Genomic DNA, 16,662 nt, shown 5'->3' with positions numbered 1-16,662 from the left:
TGTGTGTGTGCGTGCGCGCACGTGTGTGTGTGTGTGTGTGTGTGTGTGTGTGTGAGTGTGCACGTGCGCTTGTTCACAATTGTTTTAGATCCCAATTGTAAACAGTGGAAACTTAATGAGTAGCCTACTTCCAAAGTCATGGAAACCAAACAAAGCTTCAACTGACAAACACAGCAGATTCCAGATGAAACAAAAATAGACCCACATTCATATGTGATAACTGATTCATTGACCTTTTTCACAGCAGCCATTTTGTGTCTAAAAGGCAGGGTAAGCACAGGTGCAATCAAAACATTAATGAGGGTTTCCAACTTCCGATCCATTTAGGTGTTGCAGTGCTGGGGCCCTCATTATGGTTTTGGTTGCACCGGTGTTTACCCTGCTACAAAATGGCTGCTGTGAAAAAGGCCCAATGCCATTAGCTATTATAAGTCAGGTTTTGATTAGACAATAGTCCTTGTTATGTATAAACAGTTTGGCTCAGCAGGTGGTCTGTTTCCACAGTGATGTTGACACGGCTGCTTTGTTAGAGGAAATGATTTTCCAAAGCAGAAATCACAATGACTTTTTTCAGCATCACCTGATTAATTTGCTACTGCTGGAAGTGAGTTCAAAGATATGGATGAAGCATTTTCTATCAGAAATACATCTGTAGTTTCTGGTTACATAATAACATAATTAACCACTCACAGACAGCCTCAAACACACACACACACACACACACACACACACACACACACACACACACACACACACACACACACACACACACACACACACACACAGACATACACACGCTGTGACATCACTCACATCTGGATGCAAGGCTTTGGCTAACAAGCCCCATACCCCCTCCTCTTTCCAATGTGTCCCCATCTCCCCCTTGCTGCCCCGGCAACTCCTTTCTCCCCCTCTCTCCTACCCTCCTCTCTCCCTCTCTCCTCCCCTCCTCCCCTCCTCTCTCCCTCTCTCCTCCTCTCTCCCTCTGTCTTTCCGCCCTCTCTCTCACTCTCTCTCTCTCAGAGATGAAAGAGAAGAACCCCTGGCACACGCCAGTGACCATCATCATCACTGCAATTGGCGTCATAGCGATCGTTGCCTTGGTGACGGTAGCAGTGTTGCAGAATAAGCCCCTTCTCCCAAAATACAAGGTACAGTAGACTAGAGGATACAGTAAGATACTGCAGGTGTCGCTCAGAGCCGTAACATGGACTTATTTATTCTACTGCAATGATCAGCCAGTTCCCTGTGTGGAGCCCATAGAGTTAGACTCTGTGGAGCCCATAGAGTTAGACTGGGCCCTCTGTCCAAAGTCCACAAACCAAATATGGGCTCAGCTGGTCAATATGACCTTAGCCTGTACTATTGAAGACAAAAAGACAAATCCACTACCAAATAGGGCCATAGTATGTTCATGTGCATAAAGTCTGGCACCTTTTATCGTTGGTCATATATCTCATCGCATTGTCTTGGGTCGTTTTACAAAATTAAGCACGAAACTTGTGTTTTTATCTCGTTTATCTGTATTTCTTGGTGGGCGGACCACATCCAGCATTAACATCAGAGTTCAGAACTGTGGAATGTCTCTCTCCCCCCATTCCATATCACCCCCCCCCCCCCCTCCCACCACCAGTATGGGATTGTGCTGGACGCCGGCTCCTCCCACACAGCTCTGTATATCTATGAGTGGCCAGCAGAGAAGGATAACAACACCGGCAGAGTTAAACAGACCCATTCCTGCAAAGTCAAAGGTATATGAACACCCATTTATCTCCACAGCCCCTGCATACAATGTCTACACTATTACAGGATGTGAAGTCCTGTTACATTTTGTCCAGCAACTAGCCTGTCCAAAAAAGTTCCCCCAGGGTTAATTGCAAATCATTTAATTGTGCGGCTCAATCACACATTCAGAAATGCGCAGCATGTAGCATGGCTGGTTAGTCTGTCTTGTGCAATATGATTTTACTACTGCTTTTAATCGCACCATCCAATTGGCATCCTTCCTCATGTAAATCTACTGGCTGAGCGGTAAAGCACTTAAAGTGAAACACACTCACAGGCACACATGGCAGAGTGCTCCCATAGGCAACACATTCCTCTCCCTACACAGTTTGAACTTTAACCCCTCATTCTTTCACCTTTGACTGATCCACTTCATGTTTACACCTCATTTAACCCGACTAGGTAAACGTAGAGGTGAATTTGGATACTAGGGAGGGTGTACAGTACACATTCACACAGGGAGTTCACATTAGCACCTCTTCAGTCATTGTTTTCATTCTTAGACGACATTTCATGAGCACTCTCTAGTATTTGCCATGTTGCTCTCCTGCAGGCCCAGGTATCTCCAGCTAGGCATTTAATGTTGCTCTCCTGCAGGCCCAGGTATCTCCAGCTAGGCATCTAATGTTGCTCTCCTGCAGGCCCAGGTATCTCCAGCTAGGCATCTAATGTTGCTCTCCTGCAGGCCCAGGTATCTCCAGCTAGGCATCTAATGTTGCTCTCCTGCAGGCCCAGGTATCTCCAGCTAGGCATCTAATGTTGCTTTCCTGCAGGCCCAGGTATCTCCAGCTAGGCATCTAATGTTGCTCTCCTGCAGGCCCAGGTATCTCCAGCTAGGCATCTAATGTTGCTCTCCTGCAGGCCCAGGTATCTCCAGCTAGGCATCTAATGTTGCTCTCCTGCAGGCCCAGGTATCTCCAGCTAGGCATCTAATGTTGCTCTCCTGCAGGCCCAGGTATCTCTAGCTAGGCATCTAATGTTGCTCTCCTGCAGGCCCAGGTATCTCTAGCTAGGCATCTAATGTTGCTCTCCTGCAGGCCCAGGTATCTCCAGCTATGCATCTAATCCAGGGAAGGCAGGGGAGTCTCTGACGGTGTGTATGCAGGAGGCCCAACGCTTTGTCCCCAGCAACAGACACCAGGAGACCCCCCTCTACCTGGGTGCTACTGCTGGGATGAGACTGCTCAAGTACAGTACACACACACGCACACATGCACGCACAATTTGTCTGCATGAGCCTTACTGCCAGCAGTGCCAGGGCAGTGCATAATACTGTCAAGTCCATTGATATAGCCCACTCTGTTTATTATTGATGGTTTTCCATATTGATTTGCATTGTGGACATAAATCATTCACATGACTGTGTGTGTGGGGGTGGTGTGCACATGCAGTATGGAGGACAGCTCGGCATCAGAGAAGGTCTTCCAGGCCGTGGCTGCAGCCCTGCAGCAGTTCCCCTTCTCCTATCAAGGCGCCAGAATGCTCAGTGGCCAGGAGGAGGGCGCCTTCGGCTGGGTCACCGTCAACTACTTGGACGACCGCCTTAGTCAGGTCTGTGCGTGCGTGCATGTGTGTGTGTGTGCGCGTGCGTGCGTGCGTGTGTGTGTGTGTGTGTGTGTGTGCGTGCGTGCGTGTGTGCGGATCAGATGATGTGCTTCTACCCTACATTGACTTCACACCTCTTTTGTCTTGGGTGCAGGGCTTGGAAACCACAGGCGCTCTGGACCTGGGCGGGGCCTCCACTCAGATTAGCTTTGTATCCGACAGTTACGACGGTTCAGAGTCACCGAGCAACTTGATGACCTTCCGTCTCTACGGCAACGACTATAACCTGTACACTCACAGCTTCCTGTGTTACGGCAAGGACCAAGTGCTGCGGCTGGCGCTGGCTCACCAGACTCGGGTATAACTGACATCTGTTCAAATCTCATCTCACTTGAGACTTCATGAGAAGCTTGATGTGAACTGTGATGCTGAAATGTGCAATGATCCTGACCGCTCTCTCTCTCTCTCTCTCTCTCTCCGTCTCTCTCTCTCTCTCCTAGTCAGGTCCACAGACAATCTCAGATCCGTGTTTCCACCCTGGCTACACGGACATTAAGAACTACTCTGTCTCTTACGACAGCCCCTGCGTGACAGACAGGAAACCGCTTGGAGCCCCTGCAAACTTCACGCACGGGGGGACAGGAAACTTCTCACAGTGCCAGGAAGTGGTCAAAAGCGTTTTCAATTTCACCGACTGCAAATACAGCCGTTGCTCTTTCAATGGGGTCTTCCAACCACGTTTGCAGGGGCCTTTTGGGGTGAGTTCACACACCCACTTCAACAGCAGCAGAACACACCAGTTGAGGGACAGGGTGCAGGCCGGGGTTACGCAAACACAGCAATCTCTCAATCTGCAGCTTTTGGCCATTGAGTAACTCTGTTCGGAGGTTACATGTCCCAGTGTACAGGTTTTAATTCAATTTTTTTTTAAAGTCTAGCCGTATTTGCTACTTATCAATGATGATGTTGATTGGTAGAGTTCTTTCTCAGCACAATCCATGCTGTTCCTCATAGGAGCTCTGGAAAGTTGGGCAAAAACGAAGCAAAGAAGGTCAATCGGACGGTCCTTTATGTATAAGCTGACTGAGGCTCACTAAAATGTCATCCACAGTGCACACACACACACACACACACACACACACACACATACACACACAGTGCACACAAATTACATTTCAGTGAGCCTCAGTCAGTTTGTACGTACAGGAGCGTGATCCCATTGACCTTGCATTCATTTTTCGCAACTTTCCAGAACTACTATGAGGAACAGCATGGACTGTGCTGAGAAAGAACTCTACCAATCAACATCATGTAAGTAGCAAATAGGGCAAATAGGGCTAGACTTTAAAAAATGTGAACTATCCCTTTAAGGCAGTAGTGAGTGCAGGGCAGGCTCTGCTGGAGGCCCCTTTTAAGACAAATCCTACCCACCATCAAGCAATAATGAGTGAATAAAATGTAATGTGTAAAGCACTCTATGCTTGTTACCTAAGATATAGCACATGAATATCAAAATAAAAAATATAACAAATACAAAGGTGAAATTAAGACATTCAAGGGGGCCTCAGCCAATAACATCCATCTTTAGCTGTGGGTGGGCCTTCCCTGGATCAGTGCTTTTGATTGGTTTTATGATCGCTGGCATGCACCTCATAGCCCCCCCTTTTGTTTATGAAGGAAAAAGAAGTAGGAGAAATACATTTAAGAATCCTTGAGGCTCAAGCCATTTGCCTATTCAGCCTATAGGGAGAACCGTCTATATGAGTGAGTGCTACTTGTTCACCTCCAAAACCCAAGTTTTCATAATCCATCCTGGAATTTGAACTCATGGAAAATAAAATGCAAAAAGGTCAAAGTGTTTTCCCAAGTGCTGAGCAGTCACAAGTAATATGCGGGCCACACAGCTAACAAGCTAAACCAAGGCAAATAATGTGTGAGCACTGAGCCAATGGAGCACTGAGCCAATGAACCCAGCAACAGCCTGATGCATCAACAATGAGTTAATGAGAATTTTCATAATTTATTATGCCTCCACCGGCGATAGCCAGGCCGGAGGCATTATAGATTTGCGGTTGTCCGTCCGTCCATCTGTCCGTCTGATGTTCGTTAACGCGATATCCGAGGAACATCTTGACGGAATTTAATCAAATTTGCCTCAAACGTCAACTTGTACTCAAGGATGAACTGATTACATAAAGGTCAAAGTTCAAGGTCACTGTGACCTCACGAACGCCATTCCCAAGTTCATTAACGCGATATCTCTGGAACGGCTTTGACGGAATTTCATCTAATTTGCCTCAAACATCCACTTGGACTCAAGGATGAACTGATTACATTTTGGTGGTCAAAGGCCAAGGTCACTGTGACCTCACGATTGCCATTTTCAAGCTCGGTAATGCCATATCTCAGCAACACCTTGACGAAATGTCTTCACATTTGGCTCAAACGGCAAGATCTGGACAGACATGCATGTGACTGCTCACTTGTTGGCGGAGGCATATATCCACGGTCATTATAGTTTAATATGATTACAGCATCTGTGGAAGATACCTCCTGGCTCATTCTGTTCTCTCTCTCTGTCCAACCCCCCCCCCCCCCCCCCCCTCACTGTAGGCCTTCTCTGCCTACTACTTTGTGATGAACTTCCTCAATCTGACTGATACCTCCATCGGTCTGGAAACTGTCAAGGAAAAGCTGAAACGCTACTGCGCTACCCCCTGGCCTCAGGTTGTGCCATATTTTTTACACACACACGCACCCACACACACTCTTTTACATATTTAGCAATTTCCATGTTTTATCTACTGTATGTCTTCCAGCCTGCCTATGCACTGATGATGTCATATCACTGTTTGAACTGCCTATGCAGATAATGCAGCGGCATCCAGAGACGAAGGTGAAATATCTGGCTGAGTACTGTTTCGCTGGCACGTACATCCTCACCCTGCTGACCGAAGGATACAACTTCACCTCAGATAGCTTCTCAGATATACATTTCATCAAGAAGGTCAGTAGATGGCAGTCACACCCTCCTCCCTCAATGGCTTGCACAAACCCAAGGGACATACACTATTTCCCGCCTGATTAAACTCATATCCTATTGACCTTTGGGAGGTGTTTGTTAGCAATGAGTGTGTGTGTGTGTGTGTGTGTGTGTGTGTGTGTGTGTGTGTGTGTGTGTGCGCGTGCGTGTGTGTGTGTCTGTGCGTGTGCATGCATGCGTGCGTGTGTACTGTAGAAGCACACATTCAACATGAGGTCCAGGTAGTTCAGATCAGTTCAGAGTTGGTTCTATCATAAATGCAAGAACTATTTAGGAGTTTTGTTTGGATGAGTTTTGATGTTCGTTCTGATCTCTTCTGTTTTGAATTAGAAAAGGTTTTGTCAGAGAGGTATGGTCTGTGTAAAAAGCCTTATTTTCTTCCTCCACTTTTAGACACACTTTACAGGCAGTGGTCTATAGTGAGCGGGACTGGGACACAGCTTAGATGCCTTTCATCTGTGATTTGGACTTAATCAGGCTTGTGAAACATTGGCTCCGTGTCCCAGTCCTCTCTAAAATAAATCTCATGTCAGAATAATTGATGCTATTGATACTTGAAAGCTGCATCCAGCTGGTGAATATCAAACATCACTAGTCTGATGTTCTTGTCTAATACTATAATACTACATAGGGGCGTCACCATTTAGCAATTTTTTATATATATAGTTTTTACAATTAACATTGCATTTAAGATGTACTTTTAACATTTTCATTGTTTAGGAGAGACCTTTTACTCATTGGTGTATTTATCAGCAGTGCCTCACTACTGAGATGCAATATACATTTCTCAAGATTAAAGTCTTCTCTAAAAATAGCATTTTTACATTTTGAATAATTTACTGTAAGCAAAAGTTATTACTCATGAAATACCACTTGACAACTTGTGACAACTTATCCCACGCATATTGTCACACACATTTTGTTACAACTGTGCTATGTTCGTTCCCTCAATTCCATTTCCTCTGAAGTATCAACACTAATAACATGGAAAAATATTGTTCTTATATTGAAAACAACATATTTAATCTCAGAAATTGACACCTAGACCAGGTAAAGGAACCTGTTCCTTACTCAACCTGGGATGATCAAACCCAAATTCTGATACAATTTCAAACAGTATGATATAATGGACATTTAATTTCATGTTTCATGATGTAAAATTACTTCTTAGTCAACAAGTGTGAATTTGCAATAGCTCCGACCACATATGCGAATTTCCGAACTGATGCTGGATGGCAACTAGGGGGCAGCCCACCCGACTCTGCTTCTCCCACCCTGTACCCCCCCCCCCCCCCCCCCCTCCACCACCAGCCCTTTTAGCCATTTTGGTATGAGCACAAACACACTTGGCCTCCATGCCAAATTTCAGCCTCCTAGGCGAAAACTGTGGCTACCAAAGGGTGGTGAACTTTTTGTGGACGGAGCAACTGACTGCTGCTGGTCGCAGCTAAAAAGCAGCAATAATAGTAGTCTGATTTGAAGCCTACCCTTGTTTGGATTGTAGTTTCATAAGATTTGCATTTACATGTCGTTTAACATTTACAAATATGACATTAGCTGAAGTCCAGCACTTAGTTTGTGTCCACCTGTGTGTCCAGATCAAAGACAGTGACGCGGGCTGGACGCTGGGCTACATGCTAAACCTGACCAACATGATCCCAGCCGAGGCTCCCGACACGCCCCTGCTGCCGCACGCCGGCTACGTCTCCATCATCACCATCATGGCCCTGGTGCTCGCACTGCTCCTCGCCCTCAGCCTGCGCCCTCTCTGGCCCCGCTGCTCCAAGCAACCGGACATCATATAACACACTCCCATGGATGGAAGCCGGTGTGCTTTGACCAATGTGTGTGTGTGTGTGTGTGTTAGTGTGGGCTACTCTACTGATCCCCAAAAAACGGAAATTTGCCTTTTCAAATGTGAGGATCGGCTACAGAGCAGTGTCCCAGGAGATTGCAGGCATTCAATGTCTTGCTCAAGGACACTTCAGAAGGACCGATGACTGCTGTCAGGGGAGTTAACCCTGGTTCTCTGGTTGAAGGATGGTTTCCCTACTCATTACAGCACCCTGCTGTGTGTGTGTGCACGTGGAAGCGTGCGTGTGTGTGTGTGTGTGTCTGTGTGTGAGCGTTTGTGTGTACCCACATGTGTGTCTGCATGTCTGTCTCTTGAATTATGATGTGAATATGATATTATAAATAAAATACCCCAAGTTTATATGAAATGCTTTGACTGTGGTTGTCATGTGTGCACTTCTAAAAACCCAAATCCATTAGGCCTATGATACTTTCACAATATGATTTATTTACACTTTCCCCAGAGAAATAAGCATCTAATAAATATATATTATACCAGTGTTTATAAAAGCTTAAAACCAGCTAAGTGGAACATATGAACACTAGAACAATGGTCTTTGGAAGACAAATCCTTGTGCTTTCAAACTTTCTTTGAATCAAACTCATGTTTTCAAGCTTTTCTGCTAGCTACACCAACATGTTTTACCCTTTTAAACTAAAGCCTCCACCTTATGGTATATGATGATGGTAAATGGTAAATGGCCTGCATTTATATAGCGCTTTTATCCAAAGCGCTTTACAATCAGTAGATAGTCTAGTACATTCACCCATTCATACACCGATGGCAGCAGGCTGCCACGCAGGGTGCCTACACACCATTGGGAGCAAGGAGGGTTAAGTGTCTTGCCCAAGGACACAGCGACGGCAGTTGGGAGGGAGCGGGGATCGAGCCGCCAACCCTTGCGTCATTGGCCGACCCGCTCTACCTCCTGAGCTAAAGCCGCCCCACTAAGCTTGTGTTTGTGTGTTTGTGTGTGTGTGTGTGTGTGTGTGTGAGGCTACTAACTACTTGACTATTTCTCATATCCATACTTAAATTCAGATTATTGTTCAGTAACCATTTATGTGGCTCCATATACATATACATAAAACTGAAGCCAATGAAAGTGCTGCCCTCTAGTGGTGAGAAGGAAAACATACATAACAGCATGGATACCACTATCAAGTATTTCAAGATTCCATTAGGAACTAATGACCAATCTTTTCCATTCAGAAACCAATGTATAATCCGTCCTTGCCATCAGTGGAACTTCTTGAACTTCCTAGCACATATTGTACATACCAGATGGTATGCCTGATTCCCCTGGTGTTGCACAGCCAGTTCCAAAAGGTAAATTTCCCTATGCAAATGGCAGCATAGATATTACAGAATGTGTTTAAAGAGAGTGTGAAATCCTCTGGGGCACATTGTGCCCCTTTGGAATTACGGCAGCAAGGCGCTGGCAGGAAGCGGAGCCTACCGGGGTTCCATCCGCTTGAGGGCCGCAGCCCTTCCTCTGCGTCTCAGATCCAGCTCTTATCTGCAGGGAGTAGACTAGAGCGACAGGGGAGAACAAGTCAACAGCGCCATCCTGATAATCTGTGGGTGGTGCCCCTCTTTTCTCCACGACGCCTGTAGGTGCTGGCAACCGCAGAAAGCAATCACTCACCTAAGTACTATGTGCTTAGGTGACTCAGCTCACGAGTACACTCACACACCCCTCAGACAGACGTCATGGCCAGTTGTGTCCTGGGCAGGCTGCTAGAACAAGTGTTATAGCCAGATCCTCAAGTCAAAGTCTTCGAAACAAGGGGTAGCTCCTTTCGTGACAAATGAAGCCAATGTGGAAGTGACTTAAACCTGCATTCCTTCTAATGGCCAGCAGGGGATGACTCAATCCACTGGCTGCAAATTAAGTCTGATTGCATGGACGTCAATGAAAAAATGACCATACTTCTCACTTGATTTATGACTTCAGAAAACCCTTAGTAATAAACTAATTAGTTTATGGTCTCAATCGCAACTTGCTAGTTTCAAGTCTTTTCAATACAGCAGATGTTCATTTGGTAAACTATGGTCCAATTTAGAGTAAAATAGACGATAAAGCAGACCATGTTTTGAGGGCATGATTGACAGGTTGCTTGTCCAGTGATTGACTGGACTGACGCTGATCACGGACCAATAGCAGGTGGCGCTGTGGCTCTGCGGGAAACCCCTGGTGCCATGCTCGCTGCTTCTGGCTCCAAATAATCAAGACGGCGACAGTCAAAAAGCCAAACTCAAGGCTTCAAAACAGGAGTTCACAAACCAATGGATGACCTCACGTCCATATTTATCTGTTATGTTATATCTGTCCGTCTATGGTTAAAAAACAAACACACCCTCCCTAAAAAACAAAACAATGTGTCAGTTAATTTTGCCATTTGCAGCAGATCCTGATGCCGAGGTGTAAGGCATTGATGCAAAGGACTTGCTCTCCTGCCGGAGGGAGGCGGCCTGCTCCGACACCGACGGGATGACCGGTAGCTGGTCCGACATGTGATCGGGGGTGGCATCGCTCAGTTGGTCGGCCAGGTGATCCCGGTCTATGATGGTGGTGGTCTCAGAGTCCAGCTCCCGGATCTTCTCGCGGTAGAACCTCTGTCTGAAACGCCTTATCTGAGGAAGCTCACAGCACGTCTCCAATACCACCAGCATACACACCAGGCCCAGCAAAAGGTAGACTGGTGGAGCAAACACACACGTACGCACACATACATACACACACACACACACACACACACACACACACACACACACACACACACGTACGCGCACACACACACACACACACACACACACACACACACACACACACACACACACACACACACACACACACACACACACACACACACACACACACACAAGGGGTTATGGAGCAAAGTGATGGGGCCAAGACAGTGTCAATAAGAAGCTGAAACCAATTGGTCATATCTTTAAGATCCGCCTTGTAAATCCAAGGTGATGAAGCATACAGTTTAGGTCCATAAATTAATTGAAAGGTGATCAAGGGCTTTTAAATTTAAGTGATAAAAAAAACATTTGCACTTACACATGAGAAATGTGGCACTTTATAGTGAACAGATCGAGGTCTATTTTTATTCTTTTTTATTTAAAAATACTGTTTTTCATTTAAATGTCTGGAAGAGCTCAGAAATAAAGTTGTCTTAATAATAATATTTAGTTGCTTTTTGTGAATGGATATAAATGTAATTGTGTTAAATGGGCATATGATATCATATATCGATCGCAGACCCATGAAGCGAATTGAAATAGTATCATGGCAGACTTTGTGATATCATCAAATATTGTATCATTGTCCAAAGAATCAACATAAAATCCTATCATGATGAAACTTGTGATTTACACCCCTAAATGACAGCTGTTTTTCTGAATAGTTGACATTTTGCAGATATTATGCTGTGGCCTGCTCACCAGTAATAGCCAGCCGGTAGAGCTGTCGATGTGGGTTGGCCTCTTTACTGTGGGTCTCTCCGGGGACATAGTCCCCAAGGCCAATGGTTGTCAGAGAGATGAAACAGAAATACAAAGACTCCAGGAAGCTCCAGTCCTTCTCCACGCTGATAAAGATCCAGGCTGGGATGAAGAGGAGGAACAGGGCCATGACGAGGGTCAGGCAGGTGGCGTGCAGGAGGGCCAGCCTGGTCTTGGACACGCCCCATCGGCGGTGGAAGTAGGAGAGCGGGCGCCGCGTCACCAGCACCATGATCCTCTGCACCACGCTCGAGAGGAAGAGGAGGGTGATGGGGATGCCCAGGAGCGAGTAGACCACGCAGAAGGCCTTCCCACCGTCTGAGAGAGGGACTGTGTGGCCATAACCTGAAAACACCGAAATATACAGCATGTCACCAATTAGACATGGAGAGAATATCAGTCCCTTTGGAGCTGTACACACACTACTCCACACTCCTCCAAGCTAAAGCTCATGTTCCATGGCCTTTGTGATTAGTCTGGTTTCAAATGGTACACCTTTTGGCATTTTGTTTGATTGGTCAATATAACTCCATATAATCAAAGTTGGCTATGTTTATGGTCTGAAGGTAGGCTATTCTTGGTTTTAACTCCTTTTCTCTTTTTAGCAGACATAACACAGTTTATGTCTGGTGCAGTGGCATCAATTCACTAAATCACCCACCAGATTTTTTTTTTTTTTTTGGGACGTAAAGCAACCGGTGCCTGTAGTGTCAATATATTATTTGGGTCTACTCAATGTGCTAATTCATTAGATATTGATATGGTCATCACCAGACTACCAACCGAGATACCAAGTAGCCTATAGGCTGAGTCATTTGGAATCAGTTTTCAAGTAGGCTACAGCAAGTGTCAACGCCTTTAGTCCTTACCAAACCCAATTACGCCTTTACAATTAACACGTCGTAGGCTATGCTATATCACCCTGCTTTGAAGCTTTTTGGTGCCAATGGTGAGCGCACCTGCCCTCCCACCTTGCCTCGCCTCACCTGTGGTGGTCAGCACGGTGCTGGTGAAGAACAGCGAGGACACAAAGTCCCAGTTGGCTTCGTCGGTGTCGTTACCGAGCACCGACACTCCGTAGTTGCTGGCCTCCAGCGCCCGGGACAGCAGCTCCTCCAGACGCGCGTCGGACACGCAGGCGTTGTCCCGGAGAAAGTCCTGCCGGGCGCGCCTCAGCTCCTGGCGCAGCCGCTGCTCGTAGGGCAGCTCGACGGCGGAGAAGACCCCGGCGCCGACCAGCAGATACAGCACATAGCCCGCCAGCAGCAGCGCGAAGCTCAGCGCGGAGCGGTGCTGCTCCCAGACCCGAGCGCACGACCCGTCGGTACAGCTGCGCACCATCCTTCACGTTTCCACAGTGTCTAGCTGAATTTGGTGTTCTAACTCTGAGTTGGTTCCTTATTATAAACCATAAAGTCAGACAGGAACGATGTGTTGTTTTTCTTGTAATGACTTGTTGTTCCTGATTTTGGTCTTCCTCGTTCCTCCGAGCTCACCTGAATGGGAGCTCGGGCAGTGACGTTAGCGATTCACCGGACCAGGTAGACTGCTTTGTGTGTGTGTGTGTGTGTGTGTGTGTGTGTGTGTGTGTGTGTGTGTGTGTGTGCGTGTGTGCGTGCGTGCGCGCGCATAGCAGCAGCATTGTTCCTCCACTACACAATGATCACTTGCACGCCTAACCTGTTTAACAGGTTTTGTTTTCAGTCAGTACAAAGGATTTATTTACCCTGAGGCTCAAGGTCAGATTGAATGAAACTCGTACCATCTATACCAAACGAAACGATTGGGGGGGGGGGGGGGGGGGGTCAACTACTAATCCCTTATTTACCTTTACTTTATGATCCCGCAGACCGCAGTTTTAACCTTCGTCCGCTCTCCTCTGGTCTTTTCACTCCTCATCTGTATTCTTTCATTCTACCACCAGATGGCGCTGCAGGACTGTACTATGCACACACTATGGAAGAGGGAGCAGTGAGTGCACGGGGTGGACGTGGACTAGATGTATACACTACAAGACAATACATACAGACAAGCAGTGAGGCCCGGGCACAGGGTGTAGGTACTAGGTAGACTAAAAGCGTGCGTGTGAGCAGAATCTTGGCCGGCCACGGCTATGCCGTTTTACATACAATTGGGCTGATTCAGGGGGTGTAAAGAGCACCGATGGAGCCCTAATTACCTAATGTTGTGATGTCATTAGTGATGTCATCCTTCCTGGGTGAGGCTAAGTTCAGTGATGATGTCATCAGTGATGTTCCAGACCAGGGGGGGCTAACTCCCACCGGTCCACTATCTATTATACTAATAATCTACTAATAAGAATGAGAAGTGTCCATGTGCATCTGTGCATGCGACGAAGAGGCAACGAAGGTTAACTGCGGTGATCATAAAGTAAAGGTAAATAAGGGATTAGTAGTTTAGTAGTAGTAGTAGTAGCGTGTGAGCAGCTGGCCGGCCACAGCTGCCGTTTTACATGCGATCGGGCTGAAACCTTCAGGGGGTGTAAAGAGCACCTGTGCGGGTGACCTGGGATTTATTAATTAGGTGATTGCCCTAATTAACTAATGATGTGATGTCATCAGTGATGATGTCAGTCGGATTTTTTAATTATGTGATTGCCATAATTACCTAATGATGTGATGTTATCAGTGATTATTAGGGATGCACCAATGTAAAAATTTTGGCTGATAACCAATATTTACCGATGTCGATATGATCTGTATAAAAACACATTTCTGTGATAATAAAATGTTGTACATACTGAAAAACACATGTAGACACTGTGAATTTGAAAAATTTCTGTCTTTCTTTATTTAAAGTATATAGAGTGGAGCACACCCAAAAAGTTTGAAGAGGAGCAGACTAATGAAAATTCAAAGTAACATAAAGAAAAGAAGTCGCACACTCAAAATCTCCTCTGCTGTGTTTTAATGGTTACACACCAACATGTTTCGGCCAAAGTGCCTTCGTCAGGGTGCAGATTTTGAGTGTGCGACTTCTTTTCTTTATGTTACTTTGTCTTTCTTTATTTCCAAAACATTTGGAAAAGCCCAGAAATCATAGATTTACCGCAATGTTTCCTCTCAATGTGAACATTTTGGCTGATACCGATAACATTGCAACATCGGGGCGATGCCGATATGTTAAAAAATGACTAACATCTGCCGATAACGATATGATTGCCGATATATCGTGCATCCCTATCAGTGATGATGCCATCAGTAATTGCCCTAGTTACCTAATGATGTGATGTCATCAGTGAGGCTATATTTCAGTGATGTCCTCATTGATGATGTCATGTTCCAGACCAGGGGGGCTAACTCCCAGGGGCGGTGCCCACGGGTCCGCTATTACTAATAGAATGAAAAGTGTCCGTGTGTGTGTGAGCAGACGCGATGATGTCATCCTTCCTGGGTGAGGCTATTGCAGGCCAAGCAGGCCTGCAATAGCCTCAGGCATATGTGAAGCGCAGTGGGCAAGCTGCAGGGCAGGCTGTAGTTCTGTGTGATTCCGTGCAGCGGGACAGCCTAGGAATTGAGCGCACGTAGCACGCGAGATTGCTAGTATTATTTAATTTATAATGGCATTTTTACATTGCTGTTTCTAGAAATCCAATGGAAAGTTTTATGGCTGAGAAATAAACATAATTCTGCAGTCAGACTTTGCCGTCATGGAACTTTTATTTTGTTTGGTTGGACAAACAGAAATACTCGGCCACCAGGAAGTGCAGCACGTTTCTCAGAGTGCGAGCTGCAGGAGGTCAGAGAGGTCACAGTTCACATCATCATAACATCCATCTCTCTATTTGACATTTGCTGTATCATTTTCAAAATGTTCAGTTTTCATTACTCTAATCTTAACATTTTTTTTTATTTTTTAACCGTGAAATATTCAATTTTCTACTGCAACTGCAGGATATTATGGATACTTTGCCCCCCTGATGTTTCCCCCCATTTTCTCCCCAATTGTACTTGGCCAATTTCCGCCTGCTGCCCCGGTCGCTGCTCCACCCCGTCTCTGCCAATCTGAGGAGAGCCATAGACTAGCACCATGCTTCCTCCGACACATGTGGCCCTTCTTTTTATCTGACAGCGGGGAGCTTCACCGGCAGGACGTAGCACGTGGGAGGATCACGCTATTCCCACCAGTTCCGTTCCGCCCCGAACAGGCACCCCGACCAACCAGAGGAGGCGCTAGTGCAGCGACCAGGACACATACAACTTAATCCGGCTTCCCACCCGCAGACACAGCCAATCGTGCCTGTATGGACGCCAGACCAAGCCGAAGGTAACACATGGGCGCGAACCTGTGACCTATGCAGATGCCCATGGATACGTCTTCAAAAGAAGAAGAAGAAAAAGAAAGAACAACAGCAACTTCAGAACAAGTTACAGGACAAAAAACAGACACAGAAACAACTAAAACAGAATAGTGTTGTGTCTGAACACTGCCTGAATGGCAGGGAGTAGAGGTGCTTCTCAGTAGGTGGTTAGATGCAGCTTTGTTTCTTCAGGTTATCAGACTAAGTGAACAGTAGCCTGTTTCATTGTGGATGTGTTGATGTCTTCTTAGGCTACCTAACTGATGGGTTTAGCTCCAATGTGGATGCGTTGGTGTCTAGTTAGGGTAGCTAACTGACTGAAGCTGCTCCCACACTCCACACAGCTGTAGGGTTTAGCTCCAGTGTGTATGCGCTGGTGTCTTTTTAGGTTAGCTAACTGACTGAAGCTGCTTCCACACTCCACACAGCTGTAGGGTTTAGCTCCAGTGTGTATGCGCTGGTGTGTTTTTAGGGTAGGTAACTGACTGAAGCTGCTCCCACACTCCTCACAGCTGTAGGGTTTAGCTCCAGTGTGTATGCTCTGGTGTGTTTTTAGGGTAGCTAACTGACTGAAGCTGCTCCCACACTCCACACAGC

General features: G+C 46.2%; 2 protein-coding genes across 2 annotated transcripts in view; one reads left to right on the top strand and one right to left on the bottom strand.

Annotated features, from left to right (window-relative positions):
• The window catches only part of entpd1 (ectonucleoside triphosphate diphosphohydrolase 1), a 28,513-nt gene extending 19,939 nt beyond the window's left edge, over window positions 1–8,574 (top strand). The window contains exons 2-10 of the mRNA XM_083635246.1: window positions 1,024–1,151; window positions 1,634–1,751; window positions 2,823–2,973; window positions 3,177–3,336; window positions 3,485–3,688; window positions 3,831–4,088; window positions 5,944–6,057; window positions 6,200–6,337; window positions 7,972–8,574. Coding sequence (XP_083491372.1) covers window positions 1,024–1,151; window positions 1,634–1,751; window positions 2,823–2,973; window positions 3,177–3,336; window positions 3,485–3,688; window positions 3,831–4,088; window positions 5,944–6,057; window positions 6,200–6,337; window positions 7,972–8,178 — 1,478 coding nt within the window. The 3' untranslated portion in view covers window positions 8,179–8,574. The remainder of the gene's footprint in view (window positions 1–1,023; window positions 1,152–1,633; window positions 1,752–2,822; window positions 2,974–3,176; window positions 3,337–3,484; window positions 3,689–3,830; window positions 4,089–5,943; window positions 6,058–6,199; window positions 6,338–7,971) is intronic.
• A 78-nt stretch (window positions 8,575–8,652) lies between these two features.
• On the bottom strand, window positions 8,653–13,104 carry LOC310775296 (potassium channel subfamily K member 1-like). Its single transcript, XM_083635435.1, has 3 exons — window positions 12,731–13,104; window positions 11,685–12,089; window positions 8,653–10,930 (listed from the first exon to the last, which is right to left on the bottom strand). Exons 1-3 carry the CDS (start codon window positions 13,083–13,085, stop codon window positions 10,614–10,616), a joined length of 1,077 nt encoding a protein of 358 aa, XP_083491561.1. The 5' UTR covers window positions 13,086–13,104; the 3' UTR covers window positions 8,653–10,613.
• Window positions 13,105–16,662: the final 3,558 nt, after the last annotated feature.

Source organism: Poromitra crassiceps, assembly GCF_964638095.1.
Source record: "Poromitra crassiceps genome assembly, chromosome: 4".
NCBI lineage: Eukaryota > Metazoa > Chordata > Actinopteri > Beryciformes > Melamphaidae > Poromitra > Poromitra crassiceps.
Note: the sequence above shows the minus strand (reverse complement) of the source record. Positions and strands in the feature narration are given on the sequence as shown.